Source organism: Somniosus microcephalus, chromosome 6 (assembly GCF_052327205.1).
Source record: "Somniosus microcephalus isolate GS21.2 chromosome 6, FLI_Smic_1.0, whole genome shotgun sequence".
Classification (NCBI taxonomy): domain Eukaryota; kingdom Metazoa; phylum Chordata; class Chondrichthyes; order Squaliformes; family Somniosidae; genus Somniosus; species Somniosus microcephalus.
The window spans coordinates 137578506-137602061 of NC_140992.1; the positions used below are offsets into that span (position 1 = coordinate 137578506).

The 23556-nt window shown below is 47.1% G+C and overlaps 1 protein-coding gene across 8 annotated transcripts in view; it reads left to right on the plus strand.

The window, feature by feature from the left end:
* farp2 (FERM, RhoGEF and pleckstrin domain protein 2) overlaps positions 1-23556 on the plus strand; it is a 208007-nt gene that overhangs the window by 74637 nt on the left and 109814 nt on the right. For all 8 annotated transcript variants that reach the window (XM_085990846.1, XM_085990849.1, XM_085990847.1 and 5 more), the window contains exons 8-11: positions 6572-6719; positions 7685-7780; positions 10108-10271; positions 20049-20117. In XM_085990846.1, the coding sequence (XP_085846972.1) occupies positions 6572-6719; positions 7685-7780; positions 10108-10271; positions 20049-20117 (477 nt within the window). The remainder of the gene's footprint in view (positions 1-6571; positions 6720-7684; positions 7781-10107; positions 10272-20048; positions 20118-23556) is intronic.

Below are 23556 nucleotides of genomic sequence, written 5' to 3' on the forward strand. Positions count from 1 at the left end.
AATCTCGTATCCTTCAGTGTGTCAATTTGTGCAGCATTTTTGTCCCTCTTACCTCTGCCAAGGCGAGCAGGATTTTCCTTCAATAATGAGCTGTTGCTTCTCCATTCATCCTGCCAAGTGTGCACTACATAGCAGTTTGTATATCACAACATGCTTCTCAAAATCTTTTGCCTCAGTGCTATGGGCAGGAGCAGTGAACCATGCACCTTTAGGACAAGGGCCTGATCATGTTTCTCATGCTGTGAGGTCTCCTTGCATGTGTTTTTGATTTGCATGGCACTGGAAAGTTGCTGCTCTTCAAAGCTGCTTGTCTGGTACAGTGCACTGTTGTTCAAGGAGCTGGATGCTTTAGATTGGCATAACTAAAGCTTTTAAATGGGGGCGAAAGTATTGTTTGTTTGTCTGCAGCATTTTTGAACATAAAGAATCCATTTTCTCAGCCACATTGTGATTCATGTTTTTTAGAAAAATAAAATGCTGGAATTGTATAATGTCTAAAGATCTGATTATAAATTGATGAGGTCAATAAAACTGATCTCCTGATCTAGATCATCTCTCTCTCCATCCCCCGCCCCCTTTTCTCCCACAGCACTCTGCAGAAGGTAGTGACCGATGCTGGCGTACATTTGTAGTGATACCTGCAGCATTCCCCCCACACTCCCCACTACTTCTCTCCTGAAGTTGATGACTGCTGGAGTGTAGATACCTGCAACTCACTGGTGCCTCTGCTGAATGGACCATTTTTCATGTCTGTACTATTTGACCATGGGGGTGGAGGAACATGGCGAAATGGTAAACCAGGCCTGACTCTCCTCGCTTGACATTTACACATGCACTTTCCAATAAAAGTTGCAGGATAGTGATCAGGAGTGGGGAATCTGGCAGTTGAAGCATCCCCTCAGCTGTCCTGTTTGAGATTGGTTCGTTTGACACTGATCAGGTTTTGGTCCTGGGAACTTAATGTGCCTCCCATACATAATGTGTTTACCTGCTGCACCATCTGGGAATCCCATTATTTAGTGACGTGGTGCTTGGGAACATCAGTGTGTTCCACCATGGCAGCAATCATGATATTAGAAAGTCAACTATATTACTCTGGGAAATTGCTGAGCGAAGCTATGCACCTCTCTACAGAAGAACAGAAAATCATACAGATTAAAACTGTGAAGCTACATTCAAAGTGGAACTTTTCCCCAAGGTACATTTGACAGATCATAGCCAGAGCATCTCCAGCACTGGGTGCCCTTCCCACCCCTGCACTGTCATTTTGGGAATCCCTCAAAAGTCTCTCCTTGGCCCCCTCCTCTTCCTCATCTACATGCTTCCCCTTGGTGACATCATCCACAGACATTGGGTCAGGTTCCAGATGTATGCTGGTGACGCCCAGCTCTACCACCTCCACCTCTCTCAACCCCTCCACTCTCTGTTCTCAGACTGCTGTCTGATACCCAGTCTTCGGCCCTCGCCACCAATTCCACCCTCTTCCCCGACCACTGTCTCAGGTTGTTGCACCAGACTCTGCGCAATCTTGGGTCCTATTTGACCCTGAGCTAAGCTTCCGACCCCATATCTTCTCAATCACAAAGGCCGCCTACTTCCACCTCCGTAACATTGCCCGTCTACACCCCAGCTTCAGACCTGCTGAAATCCTCATCTCCAGACTCCACTAATCCAATCCTCTCATGGCCGGCCTCCCATTCTTCACCTATATAAACTTCAGCTCATCTAAAACTCTGTTGCCAACATGCTATCCCACACTAATTCCCACTCATCCATCACCCCTGTCCCCAATGACTTACTTTGGCTCCTGGCCTCCTAGTGCCTCAGCTTTAAAATCCTTATCCTTGTGGTTAAATCCCTTTATGGCCTCACTGCTCCCTATCTCTCTAATCACAGAATCCCCACAATGCAGATAGAGGCCATTTCGGCCCATCGAGCCTGTCGCAGAAAAAATATTTGAACGAATCATTGCCCTCAATGTATACCTTAATAAAGAAAAACATTCTTTGAGGAAGGAAATTGATGGGGATGTGCAAATGTCGTTTGCTGAGCTCTGCAGTAGCAGGAGTGCTAGCACTTAAAAGACAGATTTTAATTGTTAACTGTTGGGATTCGACCAACAAGTGAATCCTGCTCCTAATTATATGGACGGATCTCTGACGTATGCTCACATTGAGCGTGGCTCCGCAGTGACATCTGAGTCTTACAACTTCTGCTGTATAATCCCAGCAATTGGATTATCCCTTAGAAACAGGTGGCTTAAAAGATCCCATTGCACTATTTGTAGTTCTTTTTATAACCACTGAACTGTTGGGTAATGTGTATCAATAACATTCACATATATAGATCCAGTATTTCCTAGTAATCAATTATTCCACAAAAATATTGTTATCTGTAATCCTTCAATGTGGATGCACAGAGTGTTACTGGTTCTGGACCTTAATATCTTCACAGAGTCAGGGAACGAGACAATAAACTGAAGGAAACCAGTTTCCCAACAGGTTTATAGGATGTATAAAGAGAAAAATAGAGCTCTTGGAATGAATTGTCAGCTCCATGCTAACCCCTGGGCTGAAATGACAGTAGAAAGCAAACATTGCTGTCATGTTTATATAGTGTTCTCTGCTGTCTGGATTATTCCCTATGACTCACTCCCAGATATCTGTTTGTCTGAAAATAAACCACAGACTAAACTTCTAAAAAGCTTAGTCGGGGTTTGAGGTAGTTACTCGGATTAGCAAATGGTGCGAAGTGGTGTTCACAAAGATCGGTACGGGGACCACTTCTGTTCACCATTTACATAAACGATTTGGAAATCAGAAGTACAATTTCACAATTTGCTGATGACACCAAATTGGGGGGTGTAGTTAATACAGAGGAGGACTGTGACAAAATACAGGAAGACATTAATAAACTTGCAGAATGGGTGTGTAATTGGCAAATTATGGGAACGGTAGCATAGTGGTTATGTTACTGGACTAGTAATCCAGAGGCCTGGACTAATAATCCAGAGACGTGAGTTCAAATCCCACCACAACAGCTGGGGAATTTAAATTCAGTTAATTAAATAAATCTGAAATAATTACTACTATCGGTAATGGTGACCATGAAACTATCGGATTGTCATAAAAACCCATCTGGTTCAGTAATGTCCTTTAAGGGAAGAAAATCTGCTGTCTTTACCCGGTCTGGCCTATATGTGACGCCAGACTCTCAGTAATGTGGTTGACTCTTAACTGCTCTCTGAAATGGCCTGGCAAGCCACTCAGTTGTAACAAACTGCTTGGACAAACAGTAATAAGAATAAAACTGGACTGACCACCCGGCATTGACCTAGGCACCGGCTTTGGACATTGCAACGGTCAACCTGACAAAGTCCTCCTCACTAACATCTGGGGACTTGTGCCAAAATTGGGAGAGCTGTCCCACAGACTAGTCAAGCAACAGCCTGACATAGTCATACTCACAGAATCATACCTTTCAGCCAATGTCCCAGACTCCTCCATCACCATCCCTGGGTATGTCCTCTCCCACCAGCAGGACAGACCCACCAGGGGTGGCGGCACAGTGGTATACAGTCAGGAAGGAGTGGCCCTGGGAGTCCTCAACATTGACTCTGGACCCCATGAGGTCTCATGACTTCAGGTCAAGCATAGGCAAGGAAACCTTCTGCTGATTACCACCTAATGCACTCCCTCAGCTGATGAATCAGTACTCCTCCATGTTGAACAGCACTTGGAAGAAGCACTGAGGGTAGCAAAGGCACAGAATGTACTGTGAGTGGGGGGCTTCAATGTCTATCACAGAGTGGCTTGGTAGCACCACTACTGACCAAGCTGGCTGAGTCCTGAAGGACATAGCTGCCAGTCTGGGCCTGCGACGGGTGGTGAGAGAACCAGCATGAGAGAAAAACCTACTTGACCTCGCCCTCACCAATCTACCTGTCGTAGATGCATCTGTCATGACAGTATTGGTAGCAGTGACCACTGCACAGTCATTGTGGAGACAAAGTCACATCTTCACACTGAGGACACCCTCCATCGTGTTGTGTGGCACTACCGCTGTGCTAAATGGGATAGATTCAGAACAGATCTAGCAGCTTCAAAACTGGGCATCCATGAGGCGCTGTGGGCCATCAGCAGCAGCAGGATTGTATTCCACCACAATCTTTAACCTCATGGCCCAGTGTATCCCTTACTCTACCATTACCACCAAGCCAGGGGACCAACCCTGGTTCAATGAGGACTGCCGAGTGGATGATCCGTATCGGCCTCCTGAGGTCCCCACCATCACAGAAGCCAGTCTTCAGCCAATTCGATTCACTCCACGAGATATCAAGAAATGGCTGAGCGCACTGGATACAGCAAAGGCTGTGGGCCCCGACAACATCCCGGGTGTAGTGCTGATGACTTGTGCTCCAGAACTAGCTGCGCCTCTAGCGAAGCTGTTCCAGTACAGCTGCAACACTGGCATCTACCCAACAATGTGGAAAACTGCCCAGGTATGTCCTGTCCACAAAAAGTAGGGACAAATCCAATCTGGCCAATTACCATCCCATCAGCCTACTCTCAATCATCAGCAAAGTGGTGGAAGGTGTCATCGACAGTGCTATCAAGCGGCACTTACTCACCAATAACCTGCTCACCGATGCCCAGTTTGGATTTTGCCTGGACCACTTGGCTCCAGACCTCGTTACAGCCTTGGTCCAAACATGGACAAAAGAGCTGAATTTCAGAGGTGAGGTGAGAGCGACTGCCCTTGACATCACGGCAGCATTTGACCAAGTGTGACATCAGGGGCCCCAGTAAAATTGAAGTCAGTGGGAATCGGGGAAAACTCTCCACTGTCGGGGGTCATACCTACCACAAAGGAAGATGGTTGTGGTGGTTGGAGGTCAATCGTCTCAGACCCAGGACATTGCTGCAGGAGCTCCTCGGGGCAGTGTCCTAGGCACAACCATCTTCAGCTGCTTCATCAATGACCTTCCCTCCATCATAAGGTCAGATGTGGGGATGTTCACTGATGATTGCAGAGTGTTCAGTGCCATTCGCAACTCCTCAGATAATGGAGCCCATGCCCGCATGCAGCAAGACCTGGATGACATTCCGACTTGGGCTGATAAGTGGCAGGTAACATTCGTGCAACACAAGTGCCGGGCAATGACTATCTCAAACAAGGGAGAGTCTAACCACCGCCCCTTGACATTCAACGGCATTACCATCGCCGAATCCTCCTCCATCAACATCCTGGGGGGGTCACCATTGACCAGAAACTTAACTGGACCAGCCACATAAATACTGTGGCTACACGAGCAGGTCAGAGGCTGGGTATTGTGCGGCGAGTGTCTCGCCTCCTGACTCCCCAAAGCCTTTCCACCATCTACAAGGCACAAGTAAGGAATGTGATGGAATACTTTCCACTTGCCTGGATGAGTGCAGCTCCAACAACACTCGAAGCTCGACACCATCCAGGGCAAAGCAGCCCGCTTCATTGGCACCCCGTCCACCACCTTAAACATTCACTCCCTCCACCACTGGAGCACCGTGGCTGCAGTGTGTACCATCTACAAGATGCACTGCAGCAACTTGCCAAAGCTTGTTCTGCAGCACTTCCCAAACCCGCGCCCTCTTCTACCTAGAGGGACAAGGGCAGCAGGCACATGGGAGCACCATCATCTGCAAATCACACACCATCCTGACTTGGAAATATATTGCCGTTCCTTCATCGTCGCTGGGTCAAAATCCTGGTACTTCCTCCCTAAAAGCACTATGGGAGTGCCTTCACCACACGGACTGCAGAATTTCAAGGCGGCTCACCACCACCTTCTCGAGGGTAATTGGGGATGGGCAATAAATGCTGGCCTTGCCAGCGATGCCCACATCCCAGGAACGAATAATAAAGTGAACTTCAATATAGATAAGTGTGTGGTAATACTTTTTGGTAGAAAGATTAAGACCACATATTCCTTAGATAATAAGTGTCTAAATGGGGTAGAGGAGCAGAGGGATTTGGGGTTAGATACAAATTTCTAAAAGTAGCGACGCAGGTTAATAAGGCCATTTATAAAAAAAAAAAGGCAAACCCAAGCATTGGGGTTCATTTCTAGAGGGATAGATTTGAAAATCTTGGATAGAAGCTTGATTAGACCACACTTGAAGTACTGTGAGCAGTTTTGGTCTCCATATTATAAAAAGGATATAGACACACTGGAGAAGGTGAAAAAAAGATTTACTGGAATGATACCAGAACTGAGAGGTTATACCTATCAGGAAGATAGGTAGAGTTTGTGGGGGGGCGGTGTTGAACCTACATCCACCACCCTGTGAAGTCCTGGTGTGTCATTTTTAACAGAAAAATCTTGAGTTCAAAAAAATCTCTTCAAATGCAAAACAGATGAGCTGCTCATTACTGGATCCCTGGGCCACTGGGTGTTCTGATGGCCCTGAGGTCTGCATAATTCGCATTTACAAGTGGGAACTGTGGAAGTTCTCAGAAGACAGATGCTGATGTACAACTGTAGCAAATTGCTCTGAGCTGTATTCTTAGTAACCGTGTTCTGTATGTGTTCTAGAGGCCAGACTCCAGCTGAGTCCGATTTCCAGGTACTGGAGATAGCGCGGAAGCTTGAGATGTATGGAATTCGTTTTCACCCGGCCTCTGACAGGGAAGGGACAAAAATCAATCTGGCTGTTGCCCACATGGGAGTGCTGGTGTTTCAGGTAGAGATATGAGCTTTAAATTAACTATAATTGGTTCTCGCAGCTCATACAATGAGACGTGCAAGGGTGTGGGCTCAGAGGAGACTGTGCTTATGGCAGCTGCTAATTTGCTGTGAGCAGAAAGTACCAATTGTCAGTCTATTCATTATCCCTTTTTGCCTCCTTGAATCATTTTCTTAGTCACCTTTCATTGGTTTCTCTAATCCTCCCTGTCATCTTTCCTGTGACCATTCTGAACTGTTTTGTCTAATGCTGGCCCGAAGCACTCTTGTACAGGAAACTTTGTGCTATCCGGCACCGACGGGACCGAGCTGTTGCCGTCCCATCAAAACTGCCGGACAAACCAGCGCTAATGTTGAAACATACGGAGATTTTGAGCTCCGTATCTGGCAACAAACCAACAGCTTCTAAACAGTCGGCCGTACCTTGCAAGCGTCTCTGTAGCTTAGCAACAGCTTCAGCGAGACCTTGCAGAGCCTGACTGGTGGAAAAAAAAAAAAGCAACGAAAAGAAAAAAAACCTAACGAAACGGCTCCTGATTTTTGCCGGTGGCTCGAGCGTTCCGGACAGTTAACCTCTGGATAAACCAAAGTTTCCTGTACTATGGTTGCATCACTCTAGAAATACCTCTTTGCCTTTCAAGAGTATATGTTTGTTTTGCAATCCTTTGAATAGATTCCACTGTTGGTCTGTAGATATACTAGTTAGCAATTTTTCCCGGTTAATTCCTTTCTCAGTAGGGATGGGGGAGTCATCTAGAGTGCTGTGAACTGCCTTAAAGAGCAGCATTGGCAGGTTATGCTACTGTATTTGCCTGATAATCCATATGTGCTATTGGAACGGTTTGTGTAAGGAGTAGTAGTTTAGCGCTCGAGCGCCTGCCTCTGGAAGCTCTACAGTTAAATCCAACCGCAGGATAATAGATTTAAACTCGTAATATTTTTACTCTTTCTCTACCCTTACAGGGCAATACAAAAATTAACACCTTCAACTGGGCGAAGATTCGGAAACTTAGCTTCAAGAGGAAAAGATTCCTCATCAAGCTCCACCCAGAAGTCCATGTATGGTTTGAGGCTTTGGGAAGAGTTCATCGTTTGCTGCTCACTGTTTTTGTATCTAGAAGCTTGAAAACTCCCGTTAGATCTGTTAAAGTATTCAGTAGTGAGAAAGTGGCGGGGCAGTTGAGAGAAGTGACTGAAAGCTTAATCATGATGGGTTTTTTAAAAGTTTTGTTTTTAAAGGGGGGAGTTTTGAGAATTTGGCAGAGGTTTCTGCAGGCCATGAACACAGCGAGCCATCTCGCAGACGCCAGCACCCTGGAATCTGACCAAAACAAGCACCAGTGCAAACACTCCCGAGGGGAAATTAGATAATGGCACTGAATACTGGTTCATTCACACTCTACAGTTCAAAGTCAAATACCTGTCATGTGCAATAACCTGAAGATGAAGGATTGTAAAGATTCAGTATTCAAGATTTCGCAGCACCTTAAAGTATTTAAATGCAATCCTGCATCCTGGCACAGACACGATGGGCCAAATGGCGGCCTTGTGTGCTGTAAATTTCTATGATCAACTGCCAAAATCCTTCCTCTACAATCCGCATTAATTCAGAACGTCATAGCTTGTCCCCACACCTCTAACTTCCTCTAACCTTGTGTCCCCTCCTGTTCTCAGACTCTGGCCATTTGTGCATTCTCACCCCTCGGGTGTTAGCTGTGGCTCAGTGGTAGTGTCTGAGTCAGAAGGTTGTGGGTTTAAGTCCCATTCCAGAGACTTGAGCACAGCATCCAGGCTGACACTCCAGTGCAGTACTGAGGGAGTGCTGCACTCGGATGCAATCTTTCGGATGACTCATTAAACTGAGATCCCACCTTCCCTTTTGGGTGGATGTAAAAGATACCATGACACTATTTGAAGAAGAGCGGGGAAGTTCTCTCCGGTGTCCCGGCCAATATTTATCTGTCAATTAACATCACAAACAGTTATCTGATAGTTATCTCATTGCTGTTTGTGGGACCTTGCTGTGCATAACTTAGCTGCTATGTTTTCCTACATTACAACAATGACTACACTTCAAAAGTACTTAATTGGCTGTAAAGTGCTTTGGGAAGTCCTGAGGTCATAAAAGGCATGATATAGAATCACAGAATAGTACAGCGCAGAAGGAGGCCATTCGGCCCATCACGTCTGCGCCAGCTCTTTCGAAGAGCAATCCAGTTAGTCCCACTCCCCCGCTCTTTCCCCATATCCCCATAATTTTTTCTCCTTCCAGTATTTATCCAATTCCCCTTGAAGGCTACTATTGAATCAGTATCCACCACCCTATCAGGCAGTGCATTCCAAATCCTAAATGCAAGTTGTTTCTTTCTTATTTATCTAATCATAGCTTTGGCATTGGCTTTTCTTCCCGCCCTTGCACCGTTTCCTCTCGAGTCCCCTAAGGCTCTACCCATGGCCCCCTCTTCCTCATCTACATAACGCCCTTTGGCAACATCCTCCACAGAGATGGAGTCAGTTTTCACATTTATGCAGAAGACATCCAGTTCTATCTCCACCACCTCTCTCGACCCTTCACTGCCTTTCTGGTCTTGGATGAGCTGCAATTTCCTCCAGTTGAACATTTGGCCCCACCTCGGACTCCTTAGCCTCGCCATAAATTCTGTCCACTCCCTGTCACCTGCTCGGGTTGAGCCAGACTGTTCGCAACCTTGGTGTCCTATTCCATCCAGAGTTGAGTTTCCGACATCATGTCCTCTCCATCACAGAGACTGCCTACTTACATCTCTAACATCACCTGTCTCCACCCTTGCATCAACACATCTGCTGCTGAAACCCTCATCCATGCCTTTGTTACCTCCAGACTCGACTATTCCAATGCTCCCCGGCCGGCCTCTCATCCTATACCCTCTGTAAACCTGCTCATCCAAAACTCTGCTCCCCGTATCCTATCCTGCACCAAGTCTCGTTCACCCCTCACCCCTGTGCTTGCTGGCCTACATTGGTTCCTGGTCCCCTAATGCCTTGCATTTAAAATTCTCATCCTTGTATGTAAGTCTCTTCATGGCCTTGCCCCTCCCTGTCTCTGTAACCTCCTCCAGCCCTACAACCCTCCCTTTCACTTGAACTTTCCATTTCTCTGATTCGACTCTTGTGTTTCTTCTCTCCCTTTGGCAGCCATGCTTTCAGCATTTCCACTTCACTCTCCTTTAGGACCCTCCTTCAAACCCACCTCTTTGACCAAGTTTTTGGTCAGCACCCCCTAATATCTCCTCCTTTGACTTGGTGTCCATTTATTCCTGTTGTATGCCTTTCTATGTTATGGACGCAAGTTGTAGTTGTTTTTGAGAGACAATTGTAATGCCAGTAACACAGTGCTCTGATTACAGGATTCATACCAGGATACGCTGGAGTTTCTGCTGGCTGATCGTGACCTGTGTAAGATCTTCTGGAAGAACTGTGTCGAGTACCACACCTTTTTCAGACTCATGGACCAACCCAAACCAAAGGCCAAGCCAGTTTTATTCAGCAGGGGCTCCTCCTTCAGATACAGGTAGATGTTAACCATGTTTTAACGGTTTAACATTTCTGCCAATTTAGAATATTTCTGTTAATTGTAGAAATTATGGAGCCAGGTGGGATGTAGCTCTACATACGATTTTAAATGAGCAAGTTGTTGACGAGCCCACTACTGATGCATAATATCTTCCAAGGATTCCTGTTTATCACACCTAAGGCTAATGCATGTTTCTGTCATGCTTATTTTTAAAAAGTATTTTAAAAACATTGTCCTGCTGGTGTTTTATCATTAAAAATGAACATGCAAGAAGTATGCACTGAACACACACGTCAGTATGAAGCAGGCATAACCAGAGTCCCACGATTATTTATTTTCACCATGGCTCCCTATTCTATATATCTTCTTGGGCAGTCCCTCCGAACCGAGGATGACTTGCTTCCACATTAAAAATGAGTTCGCAGGTGACTGTCCAATGCGGGACCTACAGTTTCTGTCACAGGTGGGGCAGACGGTGGTTGAAGGGGTGGGTGGGTGGGGTGCTTGGGTTGACGTGCGCTGCCTGCGCTTGGCTTCCGCTTGCTCCCGGTGAAGAGACTCGAGGTGTTTGGCACCTTCCCGGATGCTTCTCCTCCACTTTGTGCGGTCTTGGGCCAGGGATTCCCAGGTGTCAGTGGGGATGTTACATTTTTTCAAGGAGGCTTTGAGGGTGTCCTTGAAGCGTTTCCTCTGCCCACCTGGGGCTCTCTTGCCGTGCCGGAGCTCCACGTAGAGCGTTTGTTTTGGGAGTCTCGTATCGGGCATGCCCATGTGACCCGTCCATCGGAGTTGATCGAGCGTGGTCAAAGCGTCGATGTTGGCCTGAGCAAGAACACTGACGGTGCCAATGGATTTGCAGGATCTTGCGTTGGTGGTACCTCTCCAGTGCTTTGAGGTGCCTGCTGTACATGGTCCATGTCTCTGAGGCATACAGCAGGGCGGGTATCACTGCTGCTCTGTAGACCATGAGCTTAGTGCCGGGTTTGAAGTCCTGGTCTTCAAACACTCTCCTCCTCAGGCGACCGAAGGCTGCACTGGCACACTGAAGGCGGTGTTGGACTTCGTCATCGACGTCTGCCCTTGTTGACAGTAGGATCCCGAGGTATGGAAAGTGGTCCATGTTGTCCAAGGCCTTGTCGTGGATTTTGATAATCGGGGGGCAATACTGTGTGGCGGGGGCAGGTTGGTAGAGGACCTTTGTCTTACGGATGTTTAGTGTAAGGCCCATGCTCTCGTATGCTCCGGTGAAGGTGTTGACGATGGTTTGGAGTTCGACCTCCGAGTGAGCGCAGACGCAAGCATCGTCTGCATACTGTAATTCGACGACGGAGGATGGGACGACCTTGGATCTGGACTGGAGGTGACGGAGGTTGAACATTTTCCCGTTTGTTCTGTAAATTAGCTCCACTCCAGTGGGGAGCTTACTGAGGGTGAGATGGAGCATTGCAGCAAGGAAGATCGAGAAGAGCATTGGTGCGATGACACAGCCTTGCTTGACCCCGGTTCGTATGTGAATTGGGTCTGTGGTGGAACCGTTGGTCAGGATCACGGCTTGCATGTCGTCGTGAAGCAGGCGGAGGATAGTGACAAACCTTTGAGGGCAGCCGAATTTGAGGAGGACACTCCATAATCCTTCACAGTTGACAGTGTCGAAGGCCTTTGTGAGATCAAAGAAGGCCATGTACAGCGGTTGGTGCTGTTCCCTGCATTTCTCTTGTAACTGACGTGCGGTGAAGATCATGTCCATTGTGCCCCTTAGTGGGCGGAATTCGCATTGCGACTCTGGGAGGAGCTCTTTGGCCACTGGGAGAAGGCGATTGAGGAGAATTCTTGCGATGACTTTCCCTGTGGCAGACAGCAGGGAAACTCCCTTGTACATTCTATATCTACATATATTGTGACTATAAAGTTAGTTTTTTTAGTGGTTTTAATTCATTATATTATAACATAACCACTGCGATCGCTGCAAATGGAGGAATTGTTTCTGAACATTTAAATCTTATTTCGTGCATCAATAGGATAGTAATTTTGTTGAATGAGAAGGGCAAAGGGTTAAAAGTTGCAGTATCTTTTGTCCATTCATTAAAGTGAACAATTAAATAGAGTTGTGCCCACCAATTATTTTGCTGATCAGATTAAAATGTTTACATAATTAGACCATCCCTGGACTGTGCTGCCTCCTTGTTACATGATTGAGTTCATTATAAGTAAGTCAACCTGTACTGTACCAGTGCCAACTCATTCAGATTACTTTTCAACCAATATAATGCCAATGGGCAAATGAATGAACTAAAGGTCAAAACTGATTTCATTACTTATGTATGTTAACAGTTGCTTGTTTAATGCCTTTAGAACAGTATCTGCCTACAATGAATGAGTTGTGTAACCTGCCTGTAACTAATAAAGTACCGAGTTCATTGATGAGGGGAGGCGGGGAGGGTGGGAGGGGGTGCAGTGGGTTACACACTGTCCTCTTGCCTCGAGTACCTGGGTTTAAATCCCAGGTTGATGGTTGGGTATAAAGCTATAAATGAATTTGGCCAGCCTCAAATCAGTTCCCAGTTGGCATCGGCCCTACAAAACATAACTGGCACTCAATTGGTGATTTTCTTTCGAAAGGCTACAGAAAGGAGTTAGAGAGGCTTTGCTATACTTAACCTGGGAGTGTGTCATCCTGAAACAGTGTTACCAAATCATATCAGCAAAAAACTTTTAAAATTAAATTTATTGGTTAATCATTTGTATTTAATACACATGTCAAATCTTCCATTAATTAGAGTCTGGAAATTACTGTTCGTGTAAGACTGCAAAAATACTGTTTCTTAGAACCAGGTGTGGGAGGGGGGAGCACACATGACGTGAATCGCCGAAGGGGGGTTCAGCAAAAGACGTTTGGGAACCTCTGCTCCAGAAAACCAAAGGAAACTGAAAAGTGGTACTGTTGAGCTGGGGGAATGGGCTAAAAAGTGGCAGATGGCGTTCAGTGTCGGTAAGTGTGAAGTGATGCCATTTGGTTTAAAACAAAAAGCCACAATTATATTCTGAATGGAAGTAGGCTGGGTGCTGTGGAGGAGCAGAGGGATTTGGGGGGCAGGTTCACAGGACATTAAAGGCAGCACCTTGGGTTGGTAAGGCTGTTAAAACCTAGAATTCCATTAGTTTTTTTTTATCACGAGGTATAGAATATAAAAACCAAAAGTCAATGATGAGCCTATATAAATCCTTAGATTACAAGATGATGTGGAAGTCATAGAATCATATAGCATAGAAGGAGGCCATTTGGCCAATCATGCCTGTGCCAACTCTTATAAAGAGCTATCCAATTAGTCCCATCCCCTGCTCTTCCCCATAGCAAATTTTTCCTTTTACGTATAAATCCACTTCCCTTTTGAAAGTTACTATTGAATCTGCCGCCACCACGCTTTCATTCACTGCAGTCTAGATTATCATAACTTGCTGCATAAAAAAATTCTCCTCTCCCTGCTCACTTTTATGCCAACTATCTTAAATCTGTGTCCTCTGGTTACTGACCCTTCCAATGTGTTGTGTTTGTACCGCTATACACAACTATATAAATAATAAAGCAGCAGAGACTGAGAGTAACTTCAAGTGATCTTTACTGGGTAACTGGAACTTCGGCACTGACTGTACAAATCGATCCGCGTCTGTTATATACGCTCGCAACTAAGGATATACATCCGCAATACAAAGTAGTCCCTTCAATGTTGTATACATTACACTTCCTCCCCCTTTTAGTTTAATAGTATATTAATGCAAAATTTCTATAACATACAGAGCCTGTCTTTACAGTAACAAAATTCAAATTCCAACATAACATTTTATTTTGTCAACAGCCCTTTTACAAGTCAAGTCTCTGGGGAGGCCTCCTCTGCCTCTCTGGATAACGTCTCTCCAGACTCTCTTCTCTCCACCTTCAATGTTCTGTTGGTAATTACGTGGTGGCCCTCGGCGGCGAGGGTTGTAGCGGCGGTAACGATTTCGGTCCGTGGCATATTGGCTTCCTTGAACTGGAACTCCACCTGGACCAGTGACGTTTGCCGCCTCTGCACCCTTTTCACCTTCCACTACGTCAAACTCCACAGTTTCACCGTCTCCAACACTGCGTAGATATTTCCGTGGGTTATTCTTCTTTATGGCAGTCTGATGTACAAATACATCTTCCTTTGTATCATTCCTGTTGATGAATCCATAGCCATTTCGTACGTTGAACCACTTTACTGTTCCAAGAACCTTTGTTGCGATGACTTTCTTCTCCCCGGGGGATTTGGGCTTGGCGGGCTGTGGCTGCTGCTGCTGTTCGGGTTGCTGCTCAACTATTGTTGTGTGAAATACCTCTGCTGAGTCAACTGTTGTAGTTCTCTCTGAGGTCGGCAGTGGTAAACGTGACAAACCATCGGCGTTGCCATGTTGCTTGGTCCCCTTGTATTCAATGTCATACAGGTGAGCCCCTAGGAAGAGTGACCATCGTTGTAGCCGTTGTGCTGTCATCACTGGAACGCCCTTCCTTGGGTTGAAGATTGAAACGAGAGGCTGGTGGTCAGTTAACAGTGTAAACTGTTGACCATACAAATAGTGGTTGAATTTCTTGACTCCCCACACAAAGCCGAGGGCCTCTCGGTCAATCTGTGCATAATTGCGTTCAGCGGTAGTCAATGATCTTGACGCAAAGGCTATTGGTCTTTCTGAGCCCCCGGTCTTTGCCCACGCCCGCAGACTCGACCCGGCCAAGTTGGAAATCGCGTGGGCCGAGTTTACCACCATGGAGCAACTCGGCATCATCCGCCGCTCCAGCAGCCCTTGGGCCTCGCCCCTCCACATCGCCCCCCCAAGCCCGGCGGAGGCTGGCGCCTCTGCGGGGACTACCGCCGTCTCAACGACGCCACCACCCCCGACCGATACCCGGTGACGCACATCCAGGACTTCTCGGCCCGACTGGCCGGAAGAACCGTCTTCTCCAAGGTCGACCTGGTGCGCGGTTACCACCAAGTCCCCGTACACCCTGCGGACATCCCCAAAACGGCCGTCATCACCCCATTCGGCCTGTTCGAGTTCCTGAGGATGCCCTTTGGCCTCAAGAATGCAGCCCAGGCTTTCCAGCGCCTTATGGACTCAGTCCTCCGGGACCTGAACTTTCTATTCGTCTATCTAGACGACATTCTTGTGGCCAGCTCCTCCAAACAAGAACACCTCGAACACCTTCGCATCTTGTTCGGGCGCCTAGCCCAACATGGGCTTATCCTTAGCCCGGCGAAGTGCCAATTCGGCCTAGCCGAGATCGATTTTCTCGGCCACCACATCACCCCTGCTGGAGCCGTCCCCCTGCCTAACAAGGTGCAGGCCGTCCAGCAATTCCCCCGCCCTAAAACCATCAAGGGCCTCCAGGAGTTCCTCGGGATGGTGAACTTTTACAACAGGTTCATCGCCAGAGCTGCAGCCCTCATGAAGCCCCCCTATACGATTCCCTTCGAGGTAAATCCGGCAAGATGGCCGTAGTCTGGACCGCTGACACGTCAGCCGCCTTCGACGCCACCAAAAACGCGTTCGCCGACGCCACCCTGCTCGCGCACCCGAGGGCCGATGCCCGGGTCGCGCTCACCACCGACGCCTCCGACCATGCGGTCAGAGCCGTGTTCGAGCAGTGGGTCAATGGCGCGTGGCAGCCACTTGCCTTCTACAGCCGCCAACTGCGCCCCCCGGAGGTCAAATACTCTACTTTCGACCGCGAGCTCCTCGCGCTCCACCTGTCGGTCCGCCATTTCAGGTTCCTCCTGGAGGGCCGCTCCTTTACCGCGTACGCGGACCACAAGCCGCTCACATACGCGATGGCCAAGAACACCGATCCTTGGTCCGCTAGGCAGCAACGCCAACTCGCGGCTGTGTCCGAGTTTACCACGGACATCCAGCACGTCTCCGGTAGAGACAACGTTGTCGCCGACTGCCTTTCCCGTCCCGCCATCTGCGCGAATCACTTAGCGGTCGACTACGCGCAACTAGCAGCGGCCCAGCTCACGGACCCAGACCTCCTCCTCGGCGGCTACCAGCCTGCCAGGGCTACGCCTAGCCAAGGTCGCGCACGGGCCCGAAGCTACGGCAGTCACTTGCGACGTCTCACTCGGCCAACCCAGGCCGGTCGTCCCTGCAACCTGGCGCCGCCGCATCTTCGACGCGCTCCACAGGCTCTCCCATCCGGGTTCCCGCGCATCTGTTAAACTCCTCTCCCAGCGCTTCCTCTGGCGTGGCCTCAGCAAAGATGTTCGGACTTGGGCCAACTCCTGCCTCGCCTGCCAACGGGCTAAGGTGCAGCTGCACACAAAAGCACCCCTGGGAGACTTCGAGGTACCCAGCCGCCGCTTCGACCACGTACACGTCGACATCGTCGGTCCTCTGCCGCCATCGCAAGGCCAAACTTATCTTCTCACGATGGTCGACCGCTACACACGCTGGCCTGAGGCAGTGCCGTTGACCTCCACCACCACAGCCGACATCGCCAGGGCGTTCGTTAACACCTGGGTCGCGAGGTTCGGCGTACCGGCCGATATAACCTCCGACAGAGGCGCCCAGTTCACCTCTGAACTCTGGACGGCCACAGCACGCAACCTCGGGGTGACACTCCACCGAACCACGGCGTACCACCCGCAGGCCAACGGGCTGTGTGAACGCTTCCATAGGTCACTCAAGGCCTCACTCCGCGCCAGCCTGCAGAACAGTACCTGGACTGACCGCCTGCTGTGGGTGCTACTAGGCCTACGCACCGCGGTCAAGGAAGACCTCCAGTCCTCAGCAGTGGAGTTAGTCTACGGACAACCGCTGCGTGTACCAGGCGAATTCCTCCCGGAGGCTACCACGCCTTGGTCGGCCGAACAGCAGCGGCTCAACTCTTTCTCTTCTGCTCAACAGTTCGCCCCACTTCCGGTCAACCGACACGGCGAACTCTCACCTCGCGTTCCGCCAAACTTACAGCAGGCACGCTTCATCTTCGTGCGACACGACGCACACCACGGACCCCTGCGACCCCCGTACGACGGACCGTACGAGGTACTACAAACCGGGGACAAGGTCTTCAAGCTGCGACTCGGCGACAGGGTCGAAACGGTCTCCATCGACCGACTCAAACCAGCACACAGAACCAGGGGAACAGGTCCCTGTGGCCCGACCTCCAACTAGAGGCCGTCCCGCCAGCAAGCTAGCACAGCCGGCAGCGAACCGCCCGGCCCCACCAACTAGACCGGCGGTCACTCAGAGCTGCTCCGGCAGAACCATTAGACCACCGTCACGACTCGTCCACTCCTCCTAAGCGGATTCTGGGGGGAGCTCTGTGGCGACACGCCACCATTGGACATAATCCGCTCACGGCGGCACGGACAGTTTACGCAGGCGCACTGCCGGCGGCAGCAGCCGCCCCCAGCCATGGGCCCTTTCCTCCGGCAACTTGTTTCCCGCAGGGACAGGCTGCCGGGAGCACTTCCTGTCGGGAGTATTTAAGTGGTTGCGCGGGCTTTTTAAGCACTTGTTTTGCCATGATGTAAATTAAAGCAGTTGTGTTCCATCAACTCTGGTCTCGACTCCCACGTTTGCCGCGGTATCTCAACAGATCACTGTTAAAGCTGAGCCTGTGTCCAACTCCATTTTCAGCCTAACTCCTGCAACTTCTGGAGTAACCCACATTATTCTGTGATCCTCTGTTTCTTTCACACTGTGCGGTTTTAGACAAGCCAGACCCTCTTCCTCTGAGTCTGTCACTTTTTCCTTTATCTGAACTGTCTCCAGTCACGTAGTGTACCACCTTGTATCTATCTTTGAAAACAAGAAACCTTTCAGTCACTTGGTGTGCCTTTTTGCTCTATTGTATCAGTTTTCTGCTTCTTTGCTTTGCAGACCCTTTCAATGGGCCCTCGTTTGCCACATTGTCTGCAATCTTTGTCTTTAAACCAACAGTCATTGTGGTCATGTGACATTTTACCACAGCGATAGCACTTCTTTTCTTGTTTGTGACATTTTGTTAGTGGAATATTCCAGGGATTTTTGTTGAATTTCTAAAGCGCCACGTGCTGCTGCTTCCATTGATATTGCGATACTCAGAGCCTTCTCCAAGGTGAGATCTTTTTCAGACAGGAGCTTCTTTTGTGTGCTTTCACTTTGCATGCCACACACAAATCTGTCTCTCAATGCGTCTGATAAGCCCACTCCAAATTGGCAATGTTCTGATAATTTGCGCAACTTTGCCAAATATTCAGAAATGCTTTCATTTTTGCTCTGGTTCCGTTTATGGAATTTAAATCTTTCGGCTATGAGCAGTGGTCTGGGGCTTAAATGGTCTTGGAGTGTGTCCACTATTTGTTTGAATGTTTTGTTTGCTGGCTTTCAGGGGTTAATAAACTACGTAGTAGCCCGTATGTCTTTGCGCCCATAACACTCAGCAAAACAGTGGCTTTCTTTTCTACCTCCACTCCGTTAGCCTCACAGTACAACTCCACTCTTTCAATATAAGTTGCCCAGTCTTCAATGCTGCTATCAAATGCTGCAATCGTGCCAATCATTGCCATTTTTTTTTTCCAAACCCGTTTTTCTTTACTAGTTAGCTAGCGTCATGCAAGTCCTGTGCACTTTTCACTTGACTTACGTATCCCCTGCCTAGCTTAGCAAGCGTGCTCCGTTTTCTCTACCTTCTCGCTCCTTTCTTCCAAATTTCAGTGTCCTCTGGATGCGATGCCAGAATAGGAAGACGTAGGTTCATAATTCTCGTCGCCAATTTGTTGTGTTTGTACCGCTATACACAACTACATAAATAATAAAGCAGCAGAGACAGAGTAACTTCAAGTGATCTTTACTGGGTAACTGGAACTTCGGCACTGACTGTACAAATCGATCCGCGTCTGTTATATACGCTCGCAACTAAGGATATACATCCGCAATACAAAGTAGTCCCTTTAATGTTGTAAACATTACACAATGAAAACCATTTCTTCCTGTCTACTCTTAGCAAAAACCCTCATAATTTTGACCATCTCTATTAAATAATCTAAGTGTTAAAAAAAAGAAGAATGGGATAGGGTAGATAGAAGCAGACTTTCTAGTTGTTTGAGGTCTGAAATGAGGGACCTTAAACATGAGATTTGGCACAGAGAAGGATAAACCTCTTCCCACGGAGTTGTGAAGCTGTGGAATTCACTTCCAGGGTTAATGGTTGAGGTAGAAACTGTGTCAACATTCAGGATTAGATTGGATAGGTGGATGAAGGAAAAGGGGATGAAAGGATATGGGAGCAGGGCGGCTAAATGTAATTAGAACTGTTTGCTCGCATGGGAGGTAAATGCTGACACAGACTGATTGGGCTGATTGGCCTGTTTCCATGTTGTATTTCTATTACTGTAATAATCATTGCCATTACCGACCACAAATATCATTGATCCCATTGAAGCACTAAAAGTGAGAGCAAAACAGTGAATATTGCTATGTCTAAACATGAGAAAGGAGTTTCACAAGAATTTTTACAGCTTTCCTAATGCACAGTTAACATTTTGTGTGAGAAAATGGGCATTGCTGGACTTGGACTCTCGTATGTTTTCAGCAGCACAGCTGAGATCAGGCGTTTGTCATACATGGAGTCTACACTGTCACACCCTGGCCATTCATGGCAAAGTGCTTTAGACCACCTGTGTGCTGAGCTATGGCAGCATGTTGAAGCTGAATTCTAATGGTGAAATGAGTGGTATTGAAAGTGTAGTGGTTAATCTCCTACATTTTCCTCCACAGTGGGAGGACACAGAAGCAGCTCGTCGACTACATGCGAGAGAGTGTGGTTAAGACTACTCCTTATCAGAGGTATTTTGTGTTTATATTGGACGGTTGCATCAGTTTATTGCTTGTATGTCTCCCTTTTAGTCTCCAAGATCATGTTTCTGCTAAAGCCGAGTATAGATATATATCAACATTTAGTTAATGTTTTGTAAGAGTATAGTTAACCTTTTTCCTATACAGTTGTATTTGGATTTGATACAGTATTAGAATAGAACCTTCTCCACATCATACAACGGAAGCTCTCCCAATTCCGACCTGCCAAAACTAGTGCCCCTCCTGACATCACCCTCTCACCTCATTACCTCTAAGCCAGTAGAGGTTGAAGTTGGGGGATTTTATCACTGTTTTCAATCTGTCCATAAATATTCCCTCAGTGACCTAATGCTTCACTGGGCCTTCCATATTTAAAAACACGGGACATTCTCTAGCCTGCTGCGTCTGGCTCTTTCCACCAACACTTAACTGATGCCTCATTAACTTATTTGAAGTCGATGTTGACTGGGTCGAACTTTTTCATAGATACATAGAAATGTACAGGATCAGAAAAGGTCATTGCAATCCATCATGCCAGTCATGAAAGCATTCACCACTCAATCTTCTGTCATCAAATATCTATCCCAACTCCCTTTGTCTATCTTCATTGCCTCACTAGACAGTCCATTTCGCGCATTCACCACCACCTTTGTAAAATCATTAAATCTAAGCTGCCTATTCACCTTTCCTTCAACTTGAGTTTATGCTTCCTGTGCAATGTGATGCTTTGTGAACCACAAGAATTCAATTTGCCTGTAACCCACAGGATCTTGAATACAGGAAACTTTGTTATATCCGGCACCTACGGGACCGAGCTGTTGCCGATCTATCAAAACTGCCGGACATACAAAGTTAATGTTGAAGCATACGGAGTTTTCATCTCCGTATCTGACAACAAACACTGTTGCTTAGCAACAGCTTCTAAACAGTCGGCTGCAGCTGCAAGCGTCTCTAGCTGAAGCTGTTGCTATAGCTACAGACCTTGCAGTGCCTGACTGGGGGGAAAAAAAAGCAACGAGAACTAAAAACCTTATAGAAAACGGCTCCTGATTTTTGCCGTTAGATCGAGTATTCCGGACATATAACCTCCGGATAAACCAAAGTTTCCTGTACTTCAGTAACACCTCCCCCAAGGTATCTTCTCTTCAATGTAAACACTTTCCATGTCATTCACTACTTCTCATAGTTCAGGTGCCCATCACATTTACTGACTTAGTATCCCTTTACTGTGGTCGCTCCAAAGCCAAGATATCCCTACTGTTATACACATTACTTTAGGTAGGGTGAGCTCTGTAATGCTGTGCACAAATTGGCATTTCCTGGGATGTATGCTTTATTCCTCTGACTATGCGCTAGAAGATCTTTGCTTCCTTTTACTTTTGTTGTGCATTGTTCTCGTGTCCATAATGCACTGTCTGGTGTAGGGGCAGCAAGTATGCCGGGTTCTTTGCTTCAGAGCTCAAAGTGTATCTTCAGCTAGCATCTCAATCCCATAATGCCTTTTCCCTCTCAACATTAAAACTATAAAACCTTTGACGCTATCGAATCTATTGTGTTTACTTGCCCTAGAGAAACATTGAGTTCCTCATTAGCTGTTGCTGTTTGCTTGGGTTGCAACACATTTCCTCTGGGTAACCAAACATTCTGTTTGCTTGACAGATGGTCCAGCAAATTATTAAAATCTGGGCAAGTGAATTAGAAAAACACTCAACACGCATACAGTTCTTCCTGCCTATGCCAGCTCAAAATCTGGCCATCCATGTTGCTGATAAACGTTGAGCTTGTTGCTTTTAGGATTAGCTTCAGTCAACCCTGAAAGGCCATAGGGCTGTAGAAAAAGCTTTATTGCGGTAGCTGGGAGTCTCTGATTCTAGTCCAAGCCTTTCCTACTTGCAATTCTTGACCATGCTGATTCCATGCAAGGAATGGGGCATTAGCAGTGCAGGGTAGGTGTTTATTTGTTTGTTTTCGAGATGTGGGTGACCCTGGCAAGGCCACATTTATTGTCCATCCCTAGTTGCCTTGAGAAGGTGTTTGGCCTTCTAGTTGAACTGCTGCAGTCCTTGTGATATTGTTCCCATGATGGTATTCTATAGGGAATTCCAGGATATTGAACAAGTGATGATAAATTCGGCACGGTGGGTGACTTGGAGGTGAGGAAGGGAGACATTTTCAGTAATGAAACCAGCAAGGCATCAATTTGCTATTTTTATGTAGAAGAATAAAATTGACATTTCTTGCATTTTGTGACTGGTGCTGTACAATATTCCAGTATGTGCAGGTTAAAAATCCTGGGGCTCTGGAATGTGAGAGATTTGACAAAGTTACACCTCCTTAGCTGCTGCCTGAGTCTGGATCTCTGAGGTGGGAGCAAATAGTGTGTTTCCCATGTCAGTATGAGGCAGCCCAGTCTCGCACACTTACTCTTTCTTTCCCTAATGCACTGTGCGGCAGTATTTTCAAAACCACATTTTTGGAAACTCTGATCTCCTGTCTATGTAGAGTCCAGTTTCTCAGCGTGGCATGACACAGAAAGGCACTGGTTACAATAGATCGTAAGAAATTCCTTTTAAATTGGGACATAGGAACAGGAGTAGGCCGTTTAGCCCCTCAAGCCTGTTCCGCCATTCAATGAGATCATGGCTGATCTTTGACCTAACTCAATATACCCTCCTTTGCCCCATGTCCCTTAATACCGTTGGTTAACAAAAATCTATCGATCTGTAAAATGAACAATTGATCTAGCATCAACTGCAGTTTGCGGAAGAGTTCCAAACTTCTACCATCCTTTGCGTGTGAAAGTGTTTCCTAACTTCACTCCTGAAAGGTCTGGCTCTAATTTTTAGGCTATGTTTCCCAGTCTGAGAGTCCCCAGCCAGTGGAAATAGTTTCTCTCTCTACCCTATCAGTTCCCCTTAATATCTTGAAAACTTTGATCAAATCACCCGTTAACCTTCTAAATTCCAGGGAATACAACCCTAATTTGTGTCAGCTCTCCTTGTAATTTAACCCTTGATTTCAGGTATCATTTTGGTAAACCTACGCTGCACACTCTACAAGTCCATTATATCCTTCCTAAGGTGTGGTGCCCAGAACTGCTCACAGTACTCCAAGTGTGGTCTAACCAGGGCTTTGTATAGTTGCAGCATAACTTCTACCCCCTTATATTATAGTCCTCTAGAGATAAAGACCAGCATTCCATTAGCCTTTTTGATTATTTTCTGTACATGTCTGACATTTTAATGATCTATGTTCATGGACCCTTAAGTCTGTTTGGACCTCCACTGTTTCTAGCTTTTCACCATTTAGAAATTACTCTGATCTATCCTTTTTTAGGTCCTCGCACTTACCTTGATTAAAATCCATTTGCTGCAGTTTTGCCCATTCACTTAATCTATCAATATCTCTTTGTAATTTAATGCTTCGACCT